The sequence below is a fragment of the Vicugna pacos genome, chromosome 7 (assembly GCF_048564905.1).
Source record: "Vicugna pacos chromosome 7, VicPac4, whole genome shotgun sequence".
Taxonomy (NCBI): domain Eukaryota; kingdom Metazoa; phylum Chordata; class Mammalia; order Artiodactyla; family Camelidae; genus Vicugna; species Vicugna pacos.
The window spans coordinates 49,662,975-49,684,855 of record NC_132993.1 but is presented as its reverse complement, the minus strand read 5'-3'; the positions used below and the strand labels follow the sequence as shown (position 1 = coordinate 49,684,855).

The window sequence follows — 21,881 nt, the reverse complement described above, 5'->3', positions numbered from 1 at the left end:
TGATATTTTTCGAACCTTCACTTATTAAAAATTTTCTTATATTCCTATTTTTTTCCTGTCTCTTCTGATGATAAGCAAATACTAACACCAAAACTTATGACATGTGAATAGACATTTTCTTTCCACTCTTTTTTGCATGTTTTAAGTCACTCCTACCAGCTAACACAAACATACACCACTTTTAATGTGGTCAGGGAGAATTTTTTTCCCAAAGGACCAAGTACTAAAAGCCAGACCATTTAATGTTTCAATGGTAATACAATTTGGTACCATTGGATGAATAAACCAATGTGGTTTGGATTGAAGTTTCATTTTTCTTTGCTTCCATTTTGGTGTGGATGAGGCCATCATAATTAATTTTTCAAGCTGAGCATTGCTTTGGCAAAGCAATCTCTAATATTCTATTTCCCCACTGAGTAGTGGGAAATTTTAAGAAAAGAAGCCAGGAGAAGGAATCACTTCTAGATTAAACATTACATTGACTTGCTGTGTGACTAAGACAAACCATTTACCTCTTTGTCCTTCAATTTCTCCATCACTGAAAATTGCTTTGCTTCCCTAGTGCACAGCAATTTTGGAAGATGAAACATGAGTTTTGAAAAGAAACATGCCACATAATTTTGAGGTAGTAGACTTCTGCTTTTGTAATACTAAAATGACCACCATTCATTAAATTCTTTGAATAGGAGCATTCAGTATTACTATTGATATAATTATTATTGCCTTATTACTGTGTTATCATATATTTCAAGTTCTTAATAGCCTTTTTATTTGATATCTAATTTCACTTGTAGTTTATTTTATTAAACAAAAGTATCTGGAGTGTCATTTTTAATATTTAGAGATTTGGGGATCTGTTATGAATTAATATAAAATACACGTTTAAATCAAACCCTGCATATTTTCTATGATCTTTCATTGAGTTATCTGAAGAATTTTATTTTAAAAATTAAATACTGAAAACCCACAGCTCTGTAAACATATTAGACAACATAGAGAGAAAGGGTGAATTGTTCCTTCTACTTGAAACTCTAAAATTACAGACCATTTTATCTCCAGTTTCTTAATCCCTATTGTGTGGTCATTAGTTTAGCAATTGGAATAAATTTTACTTTTCCAATATACCTTTTACTTGAGAAGTATATTAAAATATTTTAGAAATAAACTTCCCAGTTATTAAGCCTGAAAGCACATCATTTTTAAGATTAAAAAAAGTTTCATTTGGGGTGCAGTATAGTGATACCCAGTACTAACGTGTCTCCAGTGCTTCAGGTCTATTTTTGTTTCTCCTTTGTTAATTCACTTAGTTCAAAAGACATGCTGTTACCCATTTTCCCTAGTCAGCCGTTGGGTAAGATGAGGTGTTTTTTTTTTTTTCTTTTTTTTTTTTCAGTGGGGGGCAAATTATGGAATAAGAAACTAATCTAATGATTTACAGACCTAATGACCTTTATGGATGAAAATGGATTAACGTCTTTATTATTTCTCAACACAGCCTTCAAATTCACTCAAAGAAAAACAGAAGTGTGAGACGCAGACACTCAGGCCAGGCGTCCCTCTGCCCGGGCAGTACGGGGGCAGCATCGCGTCATCTTCCAGCCATCCTCATGTCACTTTGGAGGGAAAGCCCAACAGCAGCCACCAAGCTCTCCTGCAGCATTTATTACTGAAGGAACAAATGCGACAGCAGAAGCTCCTTGTGGCTGGTAAGTCATGATGGTGCCATTTGCAAGTGGTTTTAGGGCTTTCCTTTTATAAGCAATCCAATGTAGAGTCTCTGTAATTCAAGACCTAGTAAAGATTTACAGTGTCATGCAAAGGTCTCCCTGATACCTAGTACTGTGGGAAAGGCAGTTATCCTTGTTTATTTCTCTGGATCCGTGAGGGGAAAAAAAAAATCAACTCACCTTATTTAACCTTCCTACATACTAGAGTGGACTACTGGTGAGTCATTAGTCAGACACTTGTCTGACCCATGCTTTGGGACTTAGTCCTTCACCCCACCCAACCCAGCCTTCTGATGCTTGCCCAGTAGTATAGCACTTGTCATAGAACTTATCCCAGGTATATTTTCTGTGCCTTCTTGTCTTTTCTTAAGCTGTGTGTGTGTGTGTGTGTGTGTGTGTATAACATACATACAAACATACATACATATAATATTTATATTTTCTTTCAGGTGGAGTTCCCTTACATCCTCAGTCTCCGTTGGCAACAAAAGAGAGAATTTCACCTGGCATTAGAGGTACCCACAAATTACCCCGTCACAGACCCCTGAATCGAACCCAGTCTGCACCTTTGCCTCAGAGCACGTTGGCTCAGCTGGTCATTCAGCAGCAACACCAGCAATTCCTGGAGAAGCAGAAGCAATACCAGCAGCAGATCCATATGAACAAAGTAAGTCCCCAAGCCGAGTCACAGTGTCGTAATCACTGGTATGGGAACCAGGGTTCTCGTCACTGACGTGGGCATGCAGGAGAGAATGTTGGTATGCATCAGAGTCAAAAGGAGATTGCCCTCCTGGCTTGCTGTCCCGGCTCAAGGACACCATCACATTATCACTGTTTTCACTCTCATTACGTGCACAGGACATTTGTAGCAAAATTGAGTCCCTAGATTAGAAAGCCTTCTATGATTGGGTACATATTTTAATATATAAGCACATACAGGCATATGTGTTCAGAGCCTCATTTTTTGTTATTGCAATAAAGGTTTGAGACAGAGTTGAATGTGGTGGATTGACATTTCAAAAAGTTTGCACAGGTGCTGGCAGATATGACAGGGTCAGCCGGTTAGGTATTTCTCAGCAACTTGTATGTATTCACGTTATATTTATTTTTCATATGCCCTACTTCATTCCAAACAGTGTTTGAAGCAGTTTCTCAGAAACTGGTGGTAGTTTCTTTCTGGCAGCCTTATTGTGGCTGAAATGGACAGCGAATGCCTGTATCACACCACATCCTTGGGAGCTCTCCTGCTGAGGCAACCACAAAGAAACAGTCATTGCCATATAATGGTGTCAGACAGGCCAGTAAAGCATTTTTAATCAATTTGTAAGCAAAACTGGTCTGGACAGTTTTGCCACTACTTTCTGCTATGGGAGGCTTACAAAGCAGAATCCTCTCATTCCTGGAAAATGTTAAGGTCCTGAATTTCAAAATTCTATCCATTCTCTTTTGTTGTATCACCTACAGATGTCTTCTAGAGGCATTATATTGAGCAACAATGTCCCATTTACTGATAAATGGATAGCTAAAAATTTGCTTAGTATTTAAATGCCTTATTGACTGATATGAACAAAACCTCATTGGCAATGGTCTAAACATCTTTACAATAGCAAAAGAAGGGGTCTTTATCACGTGCTCACCTTATTGCAGGTGGGGTTAGAGATTTTCTCTCTTTGGCCTCCATCTTAACACGGCAGAGCCATGAAGGGAGCATGGGCCAAAGACCGCAGTACTGAACAGGAATTCTCTAGCCCAACTCTTTGCAACTTTCTAAGATGATACGGGGGGATGAGAAGGGGTGGTCGGCAGTGCCAACTGCCTCTCCTGTCATCGTTTGCTATACTGCAGACCGTATTTCACTGTTTTTCAGACTCTATATCAGATGAATTTTATTGCTACAGCATTTCTCTAAATTTATCAAATTATTTTGTGTGAAGGCAATCTTTCCAGAGAACACCCACCTTTCTTCTTGTATGATGACATATTGCTCCTTGACCTGAATGACGCTCTGCATTTATTTGCTATGGTATGGTAGAGTTAGGTTGGTTTGTTTGTTTTGTGGTATCTCAACACTGCTTAAAGCTACCAGATATTCTTAGAACATTGTCCAGCGTGAAAGGAATGACTGGGAATTCTACTTTTCACCTCATAATATTTTGATTTGGAATTAGGTTCATTTATAAAAATAGTATTGGATTGTAGGTATACTTTCTGCTACTCAGTTCTGTTTCCTAGAAATATAGGGATGTGTATATTCTATTATAAGTAAATTGATCCCTTTGAAATCATCATCTGCAGATGATTTCTATGAATACTTTAAGAATATTTTGGAACCCATTTTTATGACCTCAAGTTGCCACTGCTTCAGACTCAGGTGGTATGCTAATAGCAGAATCTTTGTATTTTAGTATCACACTCGAGACTTTGACAGGCAGATGCTAACCTCAGTCATGTGGAAGAAACTAAGATGGAAAGCAGGCATTTGCATTTTAGCAATGAGAAAAGCAAATCTTATCAGAGACCTTCTCCCATGTGGAGCTGATTCCTTGGAATCTGTTAAGAATTCTTCCCAAAATTAGAAACAAACTTATACTTTTAGGTACATGTTTGTACAGTGGTTTGATTATTAAATCTTGTCTTAATTAGGCAAAATGAAGCCCAGAAAACTTCAAAGTGCAAGGCTGATCTTTATGTATTAACCTCTCTCAACTTGGGTGTTTAGATTACTCAAGCAGGTCTCCAGTTGGCTTTTCTCCAAGTATATATTCCATATGTTTAATCAAGATGGCATATGTACACTGGGTATTCTCCAGACATTGAAAATATTTCACCTGCCCTCAATTGTCTTAGGGAATAGAGAAGGATCTTATTAGATAAATATTGAAGTCCGTCCTATTTTAAGGTATTCACAATAGAACCTTTAATAAATGAATTGCTGCTGTTCACCTTTCCCCATGAGTAATGAAAATGTGTATTTCACATTAGGTGAGGGCCATAACTTAGATGCCAAAAGACAGCAAGTTTCTGTATGATAATATATTTACATGTACTATAATCATTTAAAATAACCATTAATGAGAATTAACCAGAGAAACTTTAATTTGTCATTTTTCCCTATTATCATGGATGAACTTTTATTGAATCCATTCAAACTGGAGCCAAATAGTTGGCTCCATAAAAACATGGTCCTTACTTTCGAGTTATTTATCATAGCAGGAAATACAGGCACGCACGAAGACATAGGTGTGCAAATGACATATTTTAAAATATGTTTTCCTTGACATTTCTTAATGGTTCATTTTTTGAGAAATTTAGGGGAGCAAAAATGGAGTAGGGAACAAAAAAAGTAGGTTTATCTCTAAATTTACATCATATTAAATATGATTGGCCTTCCTGGTATGAAATTTTTAATGATTTATTTGAATTGCTGATAATCTTTAGAAGATTGGAAGCAAACCTATCCTTTTCAGAACACAGGTTATACAGTGATTGACATTACATTTTAAAGACTTTCTCATATCTTGCTATTATTTGAATGCATTTATGAAAGTAGTCATTCATGCTTGTTATCAGTCATACTGAGCAATTTACCTACCTGTTGCCTGATACTTTAATGACTTTACGTGGGAAATTTTGTGTATCATAAGATTTTAAGCCTCATATAATTATGTTGTAGGTGCTTAATAGCTTAGCAGAAGTATCCCTGGAATGGGTTTATATAGTATTTGTATTGCTGTATCTACCAGTAGATAATGGGGCGAGCTAGAAAACTGGAAAACAGAAGGATTTATCTCTGCTTATCAGTTTGTATATTTTATTTTCACTGAAAGCATTTTGAGAAGCTTAACCGTAAGAAAATCGTGGCTTACAACATTTGTTCTTTTGGTTTTTTTTTTTTTTGAGACATTTAAAAAATTCAGAAATGCATTTAAACAATTTATATTGCTAATATATGGTACATTCATGCAATGATGACCTATGAGCCTTTTTCAAAAAACAAGAGTTTTTAATACTAGCATCAAAAGGAGACTGTTGCTTTTGCCAGTATCTTTTGTTTTTTTTTACTGAAAGAGCAAAATGGTTTCTAAAATAGAATTTTCCTAATAAATAAAAATAGCAAACAAAAAAATAGGAGGGTAGTGGTAGTTTTCTTCTGAGCCATTTTCAAGTTTAACTATTGCCACAGATTTCTGGCAAAGTAAAACTATGGTTGATGAAAACAAAATACCGCAGTTAGTTGGACATTTTTATGATTTTTGAAGTAGTGTTCTGACCACTGCCTAATTAATAGAAGGGCAAATCTCTAGTCACATTACTTCCTGAGTAATATACAGAAAATTTCCAAAGTATCTTCAGCCATTTTTGTTGTGAGATAATTTGACAGCTCTCTGCTCTCTTCCCAGACATTATTCTTTGAATTATTTCTCAGTTGTGGTATTAATAGAATAGCATTGATGGATGCCTAGTTGGTTCTATTTTAACTAGAATTTTAAAAACTTTTCTAATACTTATGTTGCTCATATTCATTCCATGAAGAGAAGAAATTTTAAGAAAATTATTTATTCATTCAGTACTCATCTAAATGAAATACCAATCTGTGTATGTATCTGTTGAGCAAATCATTACCATTACTGAATCTTAATTGATACTGGACACTATTTTAGGCACTAAGAAAACAACATTCAGTATCCTCATGGAGCTTACCGAATGGGGAGCAGGGGGACTGAAATATTCCGGGAAAGAGCATTATTGTGTTAAGTATAAAGACAGGGGCATGAGGAAGGAAATTGTTTTCTTTGAGGAAATTAAACGTGAGACTTGTTTAGTTTCCCTCAGGGTTATTTTGTCCTTTTTATATCTTTGCCCCTCCCTCCTTCTTCTCTCCCCCCACCGCACACCCCCACTTTCTTTCTTTCTTTGTAAAATGCTATGTGATAAATATCTTATGCATTCCTATGACTGAATATCAGCCAACAGTTTTTAAAAAACCCACATTAATCATGAGATGATATCTTATATATGTCAAGGTTCACTCTGGATATAAGTATTTATTATATATTTATGACTATGGTACTTAGGCATTTTGACGTGAGTGCTATTTTATCATAATAAAAATATATCTTAGACAAGACCAGTAGAGGGGAGGCCGAGCAGATGTCCTGCGTTGCCCTTAGTAAAACAGGTAAATATTATGTCTGACAAGCAAGGCATGAATATAATTAAGCTCAAATGCTGGCGTGGAGCAAATGGAGAGCTTTCATCACTTTTTGAAAGAGAATTTGACCCTTTGAGTAGTATCTATTGTATTCTTGACATAATTTTCTAACATAAATGTTACATTTTTCTCTATAACCCCTCATGATTCATACCTACTCCTTGTCCCCAGTTATCCATCCACAGCAACCCGGGGAGAATATTCTTTCATGCCTGTGGTCAATACAGACATAGCATGCGTGTGTGCATGTGTGCATGTGTGCGTGTGTGAGTGCATGTGTGTATTTTTTTCTTTATAAAGTATCCCTGAAGGCAGCTCTAAAATGCAACTGTTTTGTGCACTGTTGAGCAAAGTGTATATTTTCCCAAGGAGATTAATTTAAAGAACAACAATTATACAGATGTGTGCAGTCTAAAAAGTTTACGCTTTTTAAAATCACACTTCATATTAGTTTATTTTAATAAAGGTAATTCTACCCACAGCTTACTTGTAAGAAGATTAAAAATTTAAGAATAATTAGATGAGGACCATTTTTTTTTGGTTACAAATTTCTGGGGGTTTTGCTGCACCTGTTTTTCCTGTTGTATCTTTCCCTCCACATCTTTTTCGCAGCATTCATCTTTCCAGCACTTTCTTCATGGGAACCTTAGGGATAGGATCATTTAAATAATGCCAGCTCCCCTTTATATGTAAAATCTATCCTGAGCTGAGACATCACGCTAGCTTTTTTATGTGTATCATCCCCTCAAACTTAACAACTCACTTTTTTGTTGCTCGCTCTCAAGAAAGTGAATTTTAAAGGGCGTAAGTAAGTTGACCAAAGTGACCGGGCTAGCAGCTGACAGAGCTGGGATTCCAACATAGGATGGTTGTGTGACCTAAAAGTCTGTCTTCACCTAAACTTATGCTTATGATTTCAGTGTTGTTTTTATCACCAAGCAGGAGACAAGATTTTCCTAATTTTATTTTTGCCAAAAAGTAGAAAAGTTACAATTTAAAACAGGACAAACAAAAAAAGAAGAAGGATCATCCTACCTTTTTAGTATTGGTTTGGATTTGCCAGGATGAGGAAATCCCATTTCCTGACCTTGCTTCCCACCTCTCCACACATTGCCCTCCATCCAGTTACTCCCTTGGAAATCTTTTTATGTGGACCCAGTGGTGGGACTTTCAGATATCCTTTGGATTATAAGGCTTTCCAGCGGTGCAGTGTGGGTGCAGCAAGCCAGAGCTAGCTATAGCCAGGCCACCCTTTGTTCTTTTCTCCTGTGTTGTAACACTGCCGTATTTTTTTAGATAGGGTAAACATCTTCTCACAGGAGTTCTGAGCAAGCCTGAAGCTGAAAGTCAACTGACTTCATCAAGCTCAACTGAAATGCAAATGTTGGCATCTCATCTCTGGGTGGTTGGAAAATACCTTGTTTTAAGTTTTGAAAAATGGATGAGTAGAAACTTGAACTGGGCTTTCATTTAGGAAAGTAGGCATTACTGTTGTCAGGTTTAATTTCTCTCTATCCATTTGACAGCTTGTTTCCATGCAGAGTCTTTAATCACCAATTTAGGATTACATTTTGCCCATTAGATGGATAGTATGTCCAAAAACTTTAGCGGGCATTGAAAGGCAGTCTTAATTTTATAACAGTAAAAAGCCTCCTAGATTATTTATCTATCTATAGAGGTTTATAAAAGAAACTTTGACTCTACCCTGAAATAGATGCTATTTGACATGATTAGCCCAATGTAAATAGATCCTTGTAGGTATGTACTGGGCTTCAAAAAAAAACCCACTTGTGCTGTAGTACTGGCTTACATCATCACAGAGAATTCACATAGAAGCATTTCACTATATAATTACAAGTCGATGGTTTATAATACACAGAAAATGGCTTGTTGCTTTATTATTAGATGTGATGAAATCCTGTGTTTGGAAAAGAAACTAAATGACCATTTCAGTGGATTAATGTGTAACATTCATAAATGTTCCCAGTGCTGCTTTCATAACTTGAAGACCAAGGGAAGGACCTCGACCTTTCCTTTTCACTCTGCACTGTTAATCTAGTCAGAGACGCTTTTATTGAATGAGAAAAACAATAGTTGGACATGACTCTGAGGTAAGAAAATAGAGGAAAGAAAAATATCTGGGGAATTAGACCATGTGAGTGGTTTGACTGATGTCGATTCCAGGAGTTCAAAGGGAGAGGGAAGCTAAATAATTTGGTTGTTTCCCAACCTTGACAAATAGTTTCATTTGACAGAATGAAATAATTAAGTCTTGCTAAGGAATTTTTAATATAGCTAAGTGATTTGTAGATATGAAAGCCACCAATGTATAGCAGTCTCTTTGTCACAGATTTTGGTTGCTTTTAAGTTCCTGATTATTAGGATTTTCTTCCTCTATATCTTTCTGCTCTTTCTCCAAATATTTATGAAATCTGAGGGATTATAGTGACCCTGAAATATCATATAGTCTGGAGTTTTCCCATTCCTCCAGGCAGAGTTGCATCTAGGTCTGTGCTCCCATGCACTAAATACACAGTTACTCTCTTGCTATCAACTTAGTTACATCAACCAGCAGTAAAAACTCACTTCTGAAAAATCATTTCCCAGCACAGAATAATTGATGACATTCCACAAAGATTCACTAGCAACTATTATGTTGTATCCTGGAAATGAAAATAAAGAAGGCTTTTTTTTTTTTTTTTGCCTTGAATGGCTCGGAGACCTGCAAATAGATAATGCCAATCAAAGACAGTCCTACAGAATGCATAACTCATCTTGATTGCAAAATCTAGGATGCTGGGTAGCCTTTCCAAGAGGAGATCCTGATGTCCTGCCCAGTTATTTATTTGTTTTGCAACTTTGGTTAGTCTCAAGCTTCTTTGTACATTAATACTCTAATCTGCAAATTTTAGAGGTTTATAGTGAAAATTTCATGAGAAGGTGTACTGAAAGTGCTTTATAAATAAGATAAGAAATCTTGCAATTTAACACAGTACTTATATTCTTATATAGCACTAAGGGTTCTATTTTCCTTATTTTACTAATGAAAATGGTTGTCTGGAAGTGCGCCAGTATTTCTAAGACATACATTTTTCACTTGCCTCATCAGGCTACTTCATTGTAAACTAACTAAATTTTGTTCAAGCTCTCCCTTGCATCTTTGTATTCATCATGAAGTCGACCTTGTTTTCTCTTTGGAACAATATTATGGTTTGTTATTGAATTTTTTATTGACATGTAATTTACACACTGTAAAATTTATCCCTTTTGCTGTGCAGTTCAGTGAGTTTTGTCAAATGCGTATCGTCTTATAATTACCACAATCAAAATATAGAACAGTTCCCTCAACTTCCAAAATGCCCTTGTGTTTCTACTTTGTACCTCAGTCCATACTCCTACCTCCAGCCTCCGGCAAAGCAGTTGAATTTTTGGCCATGTAGGGAGCATAAAAACAAATCACAAATATGAAGGATGGTGTGTTTTAAGAGCATCTAGACATCGGCCCTAAATGATCTAAACCATAGGATGTTTAAGTAAGAAGAGATGTAAGGGATTATTTGCAGAGGTCACAAGCTAACAGTCTATGGAGGATCCATTCCATTGAACTGATGTCTTTGGCCTGCCTGGCCTCCTAAAAAGCATTCAAATTATTGGTCAACCTTTAAAAATAGAAACATTTCAAATACAACCCTGGATTTCTGGCACCATCTGAACAATTGAAAAGCCTGGCTACGCTGGGCCCTCCTTTTCATGTGTCAGTTACTGTCTGGGCTTTCCTCTTGGTTGTCCATCTTAAGTAGGGCTTGCACTGCTGTCCAGTTTACAGAGCAAGGGATTGAGCGATAGGGAGAAAGGGGGATGTTTACAAGTCAAGTGATCAGAAGCTGCTGGCTTTGAGATCGTCTATTCTGAGACACAGTCCAAAATCACCAAGAGGTAGCAAAGAAAATAAGCATGCCTTTCCTCTCTGTGCTGCTATTCATTACCCTTAAGGAGGGAAGAAAAAAAAACTTTAAAAGAAAGTGTACTGTCAACTGAAGATTGGAAAGGAGATTATCAGGGGGAAATCCTATTATGTAATATAAAAGGACATAAAATTACATAGTGCTATAAAAGCAGGAAAAATAGCTCATCTGAATTCTAGTTAAGGAAAACCCCTAACAGTTCTTGTTACACTCTCTTCTGAGGATTTTATGTTCTGAAAGGTTAATCTTCCTTGTTTCCACTTTTGCCCACCTAAATCCAAAGCCAGAGCCATTATTTGCAAATGCAAATCAAATCATGTCAAGGGCTTGCTTGAAACTCCCTAGTTGCTCCTTACCTTATTGTTTGTAGGATAAAATCTTCTAATATCTTTACGTGGCCCACAAGGCCCTTGTCCCCCTCACTGACCTTATTCCCTACTCCCTTCCCTTAGCTGCTGAGTTCCCACCACATTGGCCTTCTCTCCAGTCTATGGGGAATCTCATTCTATCTCCTTGAATGAACTGCTAGTCACGGTTCTCTGTGGAATGTTCAACCTCTGAGTCTTCTCATGACTCGATCTTGGTATTGGAGTATGTCTCAGGCTCAAACCTCACCTCTTTAGAGCGGCCTTCCTCACCCATCCAACTTACACACAGTCATTCACTCCTACCCCATTTTCCCCCATCAGGTTAAGTTCCACTCTTCAGTTGTTTATTTTCTGTTTTTTGCACTGAGAGACTAGATCTTGCCTAACTGACCACTCTCATCTCAGGTCCTGGCATAGAGTACATGCTCAGTAAAAATCTGTTGCGTGAGTGAAAGAATAGGAAACTTTCTAAAATTAGCTGGGGGGAGGAAATTTTCAGTCTCCTTTCCATAAATGCACACTTAATTTTAAGTTACTGGAATATTAGGATGTTTTGAGAGCCAGAGAAAGGATATTTTAATTGCAGGCATTGTTTTGGACAATCATTTAGAATTATACAAATAAACATGTTATTAAGAATTCATTCAGTCCCTAGATTAATTTTATATCTCTTCAATATTGGCAAGAAAGATTGTTTTTCAGTTTAGACTTTTAATTTATGTGAATACTGTACCAATACTTACAAAATCTTTCTCTCTTGTTATTCAGTTTTCATTCTTCTGATTATTTCCCTAAAATGCACAGAAGCAAAGTGACATGTAGTATTTTGGCTTGAGTCAGAGTTCTTCTCTAAGCAGACCTCTCAGTTTGAAAGCCCTCCAAGCTCTGCGTGTTGTTTTTGAGAACAGTTGGTACATACCTAATCTATTTGTGAATTGAGACAGAATTTTATCATTATTTTAAAATCTAGTTTCCTTGGAGCTTAAGGGGAAGGTTTTATTTTTCAAAAGAAGAATTTTACATTTATTTAAAAGAAAAGGGGGGAAAAAAAAGAAAGAACTTGTACTATTGCCATTCCCCAAGTAAAAGGTGTCTTAAAATCTGAGACAAAATAAAAACGTGATGAGTTGGGTTGAAGGTCATTTTGCATAGTTTAATAATTATATTCAAACACTTGTGCTGAATGGTTTGTTGACAATTTCAGAAAATCAGATATCTATCAGAAACAGATTTGCCCCTTACAGGCTCCTGTTCATAGTTTGACATTCAATATCTGAAGATATTTGTGAGGATATGAAGGATTTCTGTGGCTAAAGTTAAAAATAGAGAATTTAAAGAAATTTTATCCAAAAGCACCATGCTTATCGTGGCTTCTGGACTTTTATCAAACAGTGTAACTTACTCAGAGTTGGACATAATGGGTTCATGTCTAAAGATTAGCAGTACAGCCTTTAAATATTATTTAATGAATTTTACACCATTTGCCAATAGAATATATGGTGTTCAGCATGGAATATAAAACACTGAAATTACAGACTTGCTATGGTTATGACCCTAGCAGGGATTGACGAGAATTGAAGGGTCGAGTTGTGATATATGAAGATGTTAAAAATTTGGATAAATTGTTATGCTGTCCAGCCTATGGAATATGTGTAGGAGTGTGTATAAGTGTGTGTGTGCTACAAACTCAGTGTGGTCATGGACTGCTGGTGACATTCGTAGTGTTCAGTACAGTTGCTCCATAGTAGCAAGGAGCATGTGGAGACGCACTGACTGACGAGGAGGAGCACAGATAAAAGAGGCAGGAGAGCCGCTCAGCCATTGTCTTCTTCATCTCAGCTGGGTTCCCCAGCAGAGTAACTCACCTGGTGTCTGATGAGTGACACCCAGTGTGTTTTACAGATGGGGCCTCAGCTGAGATTCACACGGGCTCGCACACTTATCTGTCACACAGATGTTTCTTCTTGTGTTTTCTAGCCAGCAAGGCCACAGCTCAACTTTGCTGGGGCATCACCTCCAGATGTTCAACCAAAGAGAGACCCTGCCACCCCACTGAGAGTAAGCAGACAGCTGCTCCCTGCAGCTGGGGCCACTCAGCAGCAGTGCACATTAGAAAAGGCTTAGACCCTAGCTTCTTGCAGTGGTCATACTTGTAGTTCAAAATCACATAGAACACCACATAGTCTGAACACTGGATCGCCTAGTAAATAGAAACTTACCAATAACACCAAGTAACTTTTCATTTTAAAAATCTGAAATAAGTCAAACCTGGCAGGCAGGTTTTTTGTGATTTCAGTTTGTAAATTTCCTTAATGTTAATTGCTGTTTTTTTCCACTCTGGCAAATTTTGATTGGTTAAGCAAAAACAGCTTGAGAGAAATACCAAAAATAAAATAAGTAGTGTAGATTGACTGCCTCTCTACATTTATAATTTGCAAAACCATCTCTAGGAGATCCCATTTATTTCTTTTGTATTTTTTGAAACTTTACAGAGAGCACATTTTAGTCCAGAAGTGGTGAACTGGAATTGTTTGTATGACTTCAGTTGCCATCAGAATTCAGCTGTTTCAGAGGAGAGTGCCAGGTGGCCAAGAATACAAATTCTAGGTGCCTAGTCTTTTCTGGGGATAACTTGGCTTTTTCTTGGGCATGAAATTCCTTCTCTACTAAAATAAGGGTTTGAAGAATGTTATTAGAAAGTTTACAACTCTAACACTTATATCTGTATGGTCTCCACTCATAAGTTAGCGTTTTGTGTCAAGAAACATTTCTTCTACAAACCATTGAGGACTTCTGCCCTTGGAAGAAGATCATTCTGCCATCTAGCCTTCTCATCCAGTTATCACAGCATTCTCCACCCTGGCATTTCCCCCCTCATGTCCCTGTAGTACAGCAGAGGGGTAGAGGAAGCCAGAGGAGCTGGACCAGACGGCCTTGCTTCTGAATTACGCACAGGAAATTGTTATACACACCTTCCTGTGCCTATCTATGTCAGGGAGTTGCAAACACTGACCAAATTTGATTCGTGGACTAAATAATGTGACTTCTGGGCACTCCAGTGACCTCAGAAATACACTTCATAGGTCAGATTTTCTGTTAAAGTTTTTCTGTTAAAATGTGCCTATGATTATGTAAACACTCAGTATTTTGTCAGTATTAAATATTCTCTTTGACATATTTGCTATCTATGGGAAATTATATTTCAGTGAATTAACATACATCTTGTCTCGTCTTCGGCTGCACCAACACCAGTAATATCAATCTCACTTTCAAAGATGCTATGATTTTGTCATGTTTTCTCTTCTAAAATGCTTCATCCCAGCTGCACTGTTAATATCCTATTTCAATTGCCAGTGGACTTGTTATTTAAGCAGTCATTATTGACTTTAACAAGAGAGACTTCAGTCAGAAGTGTGGATGAAAGACTAGTTGGCATGAATTCTAAGGAGAATGAGAAAAGAAAAACGAAGACAATGAAGAGAGTAACTCAAGGAGTTTTACTGTGAAGGAAGGTACATCATGTTTTTTTTTTTTGAGGGGGGGCGTGGGCGGCTTCAAGGGAGGTTTTATTTAAGACAAATGATACGACTGAATGTATACAAGTGAAACTTGTACACCAGAGATGGAACATGAGTGATGGAGGCAGAGTGGACAACAGGAGTGGACAGGATCCCGGGCATTAAGCCGAGGGTTGACTAAGATAGGGGTGCAGACCTTTCTTTCACTGTAAAGGAGGAAGGATGAGTGGGGCATCTTGGTGGCAGGATGCTAAGTTTCTCTGCTGATGCTGCTATTCACTTACTGAAACAAGAAGCAAAGGTAGCAAGAGTGAGGAAAAGGTCTGGATACGGGAGGTTCGAGGAGAGGAGGTAATTTGAAATGGTCATTGAGAGATGGGGAGTAAATTAACTAGAGAAATGTCGTAGGATTTCCAGGCAGCACTGAGGGCTCATTTGAGGGTTATGATTGTGAAGAGAAACACTCAGCATGATTGTAATTTGTTTATTTGTTTCCTGGCTTATTCAGCTGCTTGGGTTTGGCAGAGATATAGTATGAACCCAGGTTAGAAGTCTTACTTGTACAGGAAAACCCATGTTGAAAGGTCAGGGGAATTGAAGATAATAATAAGGGAGTGATTTTTAATGATGGAGAATGGAACCTCATCCAGCAAGGAGGGAAACAGGGGAACAAGGGTGATGGGGTGATGGGCAGTGAGCATGTGGTAGGTGCCATAGCTTGGGACACCCTCTGGAGTTGAGGAATGGTTGGGTCAGTATATTCTAACAATGAGCCAGACGAAAGAAATGATGTTTGAAATTGAGATTTAGGAGAGTGTACAGTTACCAATAAAGACCGGGTCTATGGTATGATCATGACCTTGGGAGCTGAGGTAGAGTGAAGGACAAGACCATTGGAAGTTAGAAGGTCATGGGACTTCGAGGCCACATTGGAGCTAAAACTGAAGAGAGAAATAGCAACAGAAAAGTCTTTTTACTCAGCAGGTGGTATCTGTAGCTTCCTCTTGGTTATTAATAGTCCCTGTAGTCAAACATCCAGAAACATGCAGAGTCACCCCCCAGGAAGCAGGAACTTTTGACACAGCATTTCCTGGACACTGGTCTTGTGCTCTCTGGCTTCTGACCTTTCATGAATGGCTCTTAGTTCCTGTCCTGTGGCCACAATCCCATATCATTTTTTTCTCTTGTCCTCACAGAGGCTCTTAGGGGCAGGATCTTTTGACCGCCTCACCTCAGAGGTGTCTGTTTGACTCACAAGTATCCTTGGCCCACCAGGCCTGATGAGCCAGCTCCTGTGAACTTTTCCAGCTACGATTTGGTAGTGAGAGGGAGATTTTCTACAGCTCGGCAAGCATCCATCCAGGAGATGAATGTCAGCAATCCTCTTGCAGATAGTCTCTCTGAGGGGCTCCTCTTGCAGCCTGCTCCACCTGACTAATCACCTTTTCTAAGTAAACCTCTTTTGCCCACAGTATCTTCTAACCTGCTCTGTTATGTCATCTTAGGTGAGTGATGGAGGTAAGGGTTGCAGGCCTGGCTGATTCTCTCTCTCTCTCTCTCTAAAGAATGACTGGGTGTTTGTCACCCAAGGTTCTTATCCCTGGTGTCCCAGCCAAATCTGGGGCTTTTCAATTAAACCCCTGCTTGTTTTCTGTGGTGTTACAGGTTATTTTTCTAACAGCCATTTAAATGGAATTCTACAGTTGTGTCATCAAAGTTCAGGAATATCACATTGTCTCTTTTCTCCAAAAATCTCAACAGTGTCTTAAATACGTAACAGAGTATTGTGTATTTAAGATGAAGGGCTGATTAGCTTTCACAGTTGGTACAAAAGTCCTACAAATAGCTTCCTAAAAAGTACTTAAAGACATGTAAACCCTGGAGGGATGAATATTCTTCTTTATGCTGATTCCACAGTAGCATAGACGTTAGACTGTAGGCACAAAGGAAATTAATATTTAGATTTATCTTCTTTATTTTGCTATGAATTGTGATAGTACATATTCTCTTTGGCTTGATCATGTCTAATTTAGGATTGGTGATGCTTAGGTCTTTTATAGGGTTTATTTTAAGTTATATTTTTATTTCTCTTGAATCTTATTTGCAAATATATTACACACTGTGTCACTCTCTCCAAAATCGTCTTCCAGCTTTCTCTCCCTGTCAAGATTCCTGTGCTCAAACCTCACTGGTCACCCAGTTGTTCCAATGCACTGAGCTCCTTTTCCAGTCCACACACTGTGCCTTCTGCCAGAAATGCTCCCTCCCCTGATTTCCACTCCTCACACACATGTAACTACTCCTTTCCTTCATCTTTCACGGCTCAGCCTAAACATAGCACCTCCTCAGTGAGACCTCCTGTAACAATCCACACTTCCACTCCTGTGCCAGCTGGTATGTATTCTTATAACACCCTGTGTTTCTTTCTCGTTTACCACACTTAGAAGAATAAGTTTGTCTCTTTGGTGCCTTTCTATCACCCTATATTATAAGCTCCATGAGGGCAGAGCAATGGCCGTTTTCCCAGTGTTTAGCATGGCATCTGGAACTTAGTTGGCACTCAACAAATAACTTGCAGAACAAATGAATGAAAACTCCCAATATAACTTTACTACAGTGAAATTGAAGGGCTTTATCAGCACATGCAGGGCCATGTGAGGTTGTGAGGACTGGAGGAAAGTCTATTACCCTAAAGAAGGTAGAGCACCCTTTGGAGTTTGAGTACTTACGTATTTTAACTCTAAAGTGTGTGTTTAGTTTTGAAAACATAGTTAGGTGTAAGTGGGAGGTACACTTGAATTTTTCATAGAAAAGCCTGTTAATTGTTTTTGTGGTGGTGTTCTAACTAGGCTTCTCATTACAGTAATTGACGCGTTGCTTACCTGGGCACCGACTCAGCAGAGAATTCTAACCACTCATGAAAACACAGTATAAGATCTGCAGGTGATCAGCCAATAGAGTCATTGTCAAATAAAACAAAAGGCCTATGTAAGACGGAAGCATCCTGAGAATTTTTCCCCGTATATCAAGCTTTTATACTAGGGCATTTTGCTATTGTTTAAGTTAGGTGTGTTGTCAGTTAGCTTTTTAAGTTATAATCATACATTTCTGGATTAAGTATGATTTAATTTACAAAATAAAAGGTCTAAATAACAATTTTCAAATTAAAAAATAATTCCTCATTTCTTGCCTATTATTTAATTTCCATTTGGTAATGTTCATAAAGCACTTTTTAGTGCTGTCATTTTTTTTTAATTCCACATCTTTTTAAAGTTCAGGATTTCAGTATCAGTATTTCCATGTTTGAGAAGTATATATAAGAAGGCATTTTATCATTTGACTAAGTATAGTAAAATTAGATAGACAAGAAGGACTCTTAGCATTTGTGCTTCTGTCTTTTAAACTGGTTGCCATTTGTTGAAAATGAGGTTGTGGAAGTTTCTCATCATCTTTCTATTATTTCCGTTACATTTTCTCCTTTCGGAAAAAGTATTCTCAGGTTTATTTGAATTAAATACACTTAATACAACCTGTCCTTGTGAAAGTTTCATGATTTCCACAGAAAAAAAATTTATTATTTACCTCTTTTCCTGCCACTTTATAAATATGTTGAAGAGTGATCTGTTCAAAAGAAACCACTTAATATAATACGGAAATGATGGGGCTGCTTCAGATTTAGTACTACTCAGGAAATTTGTTGCATCCAAATTCATTCTGAAACTGATGTTCAGAGTTTAGAAATCAGAGTGTACTGAAGTCTTAAGAAATCAAAGTATATATTGCTTCTGTGTTACCACCAAGAACTACTGAATTTTGAACCCCTGAACACTCTCTTCTAGCTGCTTTCGAAATCTATTGAACAACTGAAGCAACCAGGCAGTCATCTCGAGGAAGCGGAGGAAGAGCTTCAGGGGGACCAGGCGATGCAGGAAGACAGAGCGCCCTCTAGTGGCAACAGCACTAGGAGTGACAGCAGTGCTTGTGTGGATGACACACTGGGACAAGCTGGGGCTGTGAAGGTCAAGGAAGAACCGGTGGACAGTGATGAAGATGCTCAGATCCAGGAAATGGAATCTGGGGAGCAGGCTGCTTTTATGCAACAGGTAATAGGCAAAGATTTAGCTCCAGGATTTGTAATTAAAGTCATTATCTGAATGTGAAACGCATTGCAGGTTTTGGTAAATGGATATTATTTCCTATCCGTTTATATCTCTGATGTGATTTTAGTGTTTAAGGATTCTAACTAATGCAGATTTATCTATATATAGAGCTTTCTATATACTGATCTCTATATAGATATCAAGGTTTCATTGAGACTCCACTGGTAAGGAAAACCTGTTACACTAAAATTATACTGCCTAAGTATTCCAAGTAATTAATAGGCTTTAAATTCATCCCAAAGCCTGCCTCACCAATTACTTCCAAGGAAAACAAACTCACTGTTGTTTTTAGTTTATCTGTTGAGATCAGTGACTGCTGGATATAGTTTCTCAGTCTGATCAATGAAACATTCTATTAGTTCTTGATTTTTTTTGATATATAGAATTCAATTGTCACATTGTTGTACATAATGTATCATATACTGCAGTCTTGAACACTGTTAAAGGTAGTCTGCCCTTTCCTTCCTCTCTCTTTTTTGTTAAGTGAAATGTTCTGGTTACTATGCCAATAGTCCTAGGTTATTATATAGATTGCAATTGAAAATTTTAGGAATAGAGGTGGTTTTAAACATATAGATGCAAAGTACAGCACTATTTTAAAATATTACATTATGTCTCACCTAGTACTGCTCATTTCACTTTTATCTCGTGTTGTTTGATCACATTGTTTATTGAAACAGATCAAATGAAGCAGATGCAAATGTTGGCAAGAAGTAATGTGCAGCATTTTGGTCCAGTCAGATACAATATTGTATCTACAGTTGTGGAAAACATAGTAGCAATATGATTATTATCTGATATGAAGTCAAAATCACATTTAAAAGAAGAAGATGAATAATCATTATCATTAGGACCTCTTAAGGATAATTCCATAATGACAGGGCATATACCATACTATTTTGGCAAATTTAAAAATTAGGAAAGTTAAGTTTAACAAAAGAATCTACTTGTATATAATGCACCTTCAGAAGGACTATGTCCTTTGATGCTATGAAATGCAAACAACTTTGAAGGCAACAGAAGACTGTTTATTTAAGTCAGTTCTTTGTCAGGTTCCTGCTGTTCTCCTACAAAAAAAAAAAAAACTGATTCTACGAGGCTGAGCAGGAAATGCCTTGTGGAAACAGGAAGTCCAAGTGATTCATGTACTGAGGAATGTAGGGAAAAGAAAAAAAAACGGAGGATAGTGTTTTACTCTTTCTGTTTTTAAAGGGCACTCTATGAATTGATTTATTGTCTAAGAAAATAACACCACAAGTGGGGAAATTGTTAAGGAAGCTTTTCACTGGAACATTTCCTTCATACTCCCTTCTGATATGTTTACCTTGTTTTATAGGTTTACTTTTGTTAAGCTAGTTAAAGATGCGTTGTATTAAGACCCCTTTAATATGGATAATCCAGATTGACCTAGAATCTTTGTGAGGTTTTTTTCTATTAAAATATTTATATTTCTAAATCCGAGGTATTTTAAGGTGTAGTATCCTGTTTCAAAGGCAATACAGCAGTTTTGCCAAATGTAGACATTGTACAACTGTATGTATTGGCACGTGTTGTTTACATTTTGCTGTGACATTTAAAAATATTTCTTAAAAAAGGTTACTGCTAAAGATACATTATCCTTTTTTAAAAAGTCTCCATTCAAATTAAATTAACATAACTAGATGTTAGAAAGTTTAAAACTTTTCCATATAATGAAAGTCCTTCTGATAATTTGACAAATAGCTATAATAGACAACACTTCCTATTACCAATATATTTTGGTTAGTATATTCCTTCAGATTAAAATGACTTTTTGTCAGTTGTTTTGCATTAAAACATGGCATTCCTAAGATAAAATTGTATATTTTTTCCATCTCATAAATATACATTTTCTTTAAAGTCTTTTTTCAATCTCATAAAAAAGGGATAGTGCATCTTTTAAAATACATTTTATTTGGGGAGGAACATGTGGCTGAGCAGACTTTTGTATAATATTACTTCAAAGATATGTAATCACAAACAAAAAAAAAACCCTATTTTTTATAATGTCATTTGAGAGAGTTTCATCAGTACAGTTGGTGGACGTTAATTGTTTGAATTTGATAGTCTTTGAATTTAATCAAGAAACTACCTGGAACCAGTGAAAAGGAAAGCTGGACTTAACTAATCTTAGAGCTAATTGATAAATGTCTCTTTTAAAATCTATTGTATTTATTATAATTTACACCCTTGAAGGTGATCTCTTGTTTTGTGTTGTAAATATATTGTTTGTATGTTTCTCTTCTTGCCTTCTGTTATAAGTCTCTTCCTTTCTCAAATAAAGTTTTTTTAAAAGATCCCCTTTCATACATATGGCTTTGTGTAAACTTGATATATTTAATCGAATTCGAAGCTCATACACTAGGTCTCATATTCCAAAATATATTGCCATTCTTTGTTGAAACAAGAAAATAAAGATATTTTGACCAGTTACTTCCAATACCATTAAAAACAATAAATCCAGCAATAGTGACTTTAAACTGTTTACATCAACCATTATCAAATAGCAAACACATGTAAAATATGTTGCCGTTTCATTTTCCCAGCGTGGCCTTTTTCATGATACGTTATCATCTTTGATGTCATCCTCTAAATATAAAATTTTACATAAATAGATGTCAGTTCCTAACTTTGCTCAACTTAAAAAATTATCTTTAAAAAGGTTAACATAATCCCTTGAATATAACAAGCACTCAATAAATAATAAAGTGAATAGTTTTCCGTGTAACATAATAGTTGTATCTCTAATAGTGAGAGCCTGACCTACAAGTATAAAGTGACAGTACATAAATTTAAAGAGAAAAGAGTACTTAAATGACCTCCCCTTATATGGAAATAATTATTGCATTAGTAGTGTGAAGAACAAGGTGCCTGATTCAGGTAAAGGGAACTGAAACATACACACCCCAAGGG

General features: G+C 36.9%; 1 protein-coding gene across 9 annotated transcripts in view; it reads left to right on the top strand.

The window, feature by feature from the left end:
- Window positions 1–21,881, top strand: part of HDAC9 (histone deacetylase 9) — a 638,632-nt gene that overhangs the window by 326,328 nt on the left and 290,423 nt on the right. For 5 of the 9 annotated variants that reach the window (XM_006211721.4, XM_031674178.2, XM_031674170.2 and 2 more), the window contains 3 exons: window positions 1,496–1,706; window positions 2,177–2,394; window positions 18,630–18,956. In XM_006211721.4, coding sequence (XP_006211783.1) covers window positions 1,496–1,706; window positions 2,177–2,394; window positions 18,630–18,944 — 744 coding nt within the window. In that variant the 3' untranslated portion in view covers window positions 18,945–18,956. Of the gene's footprint in view, window positions 1–1,495; window positions 1,707–2,176; window positions 2,395–18,629; window positions 18,957–21,881 lie in introns of those variants that run through there. The other 4 variants (XM_072964902.1, XM_072964900.1, XM_015245630.3 and 1 more) reach the window with 1 other exon arrangement.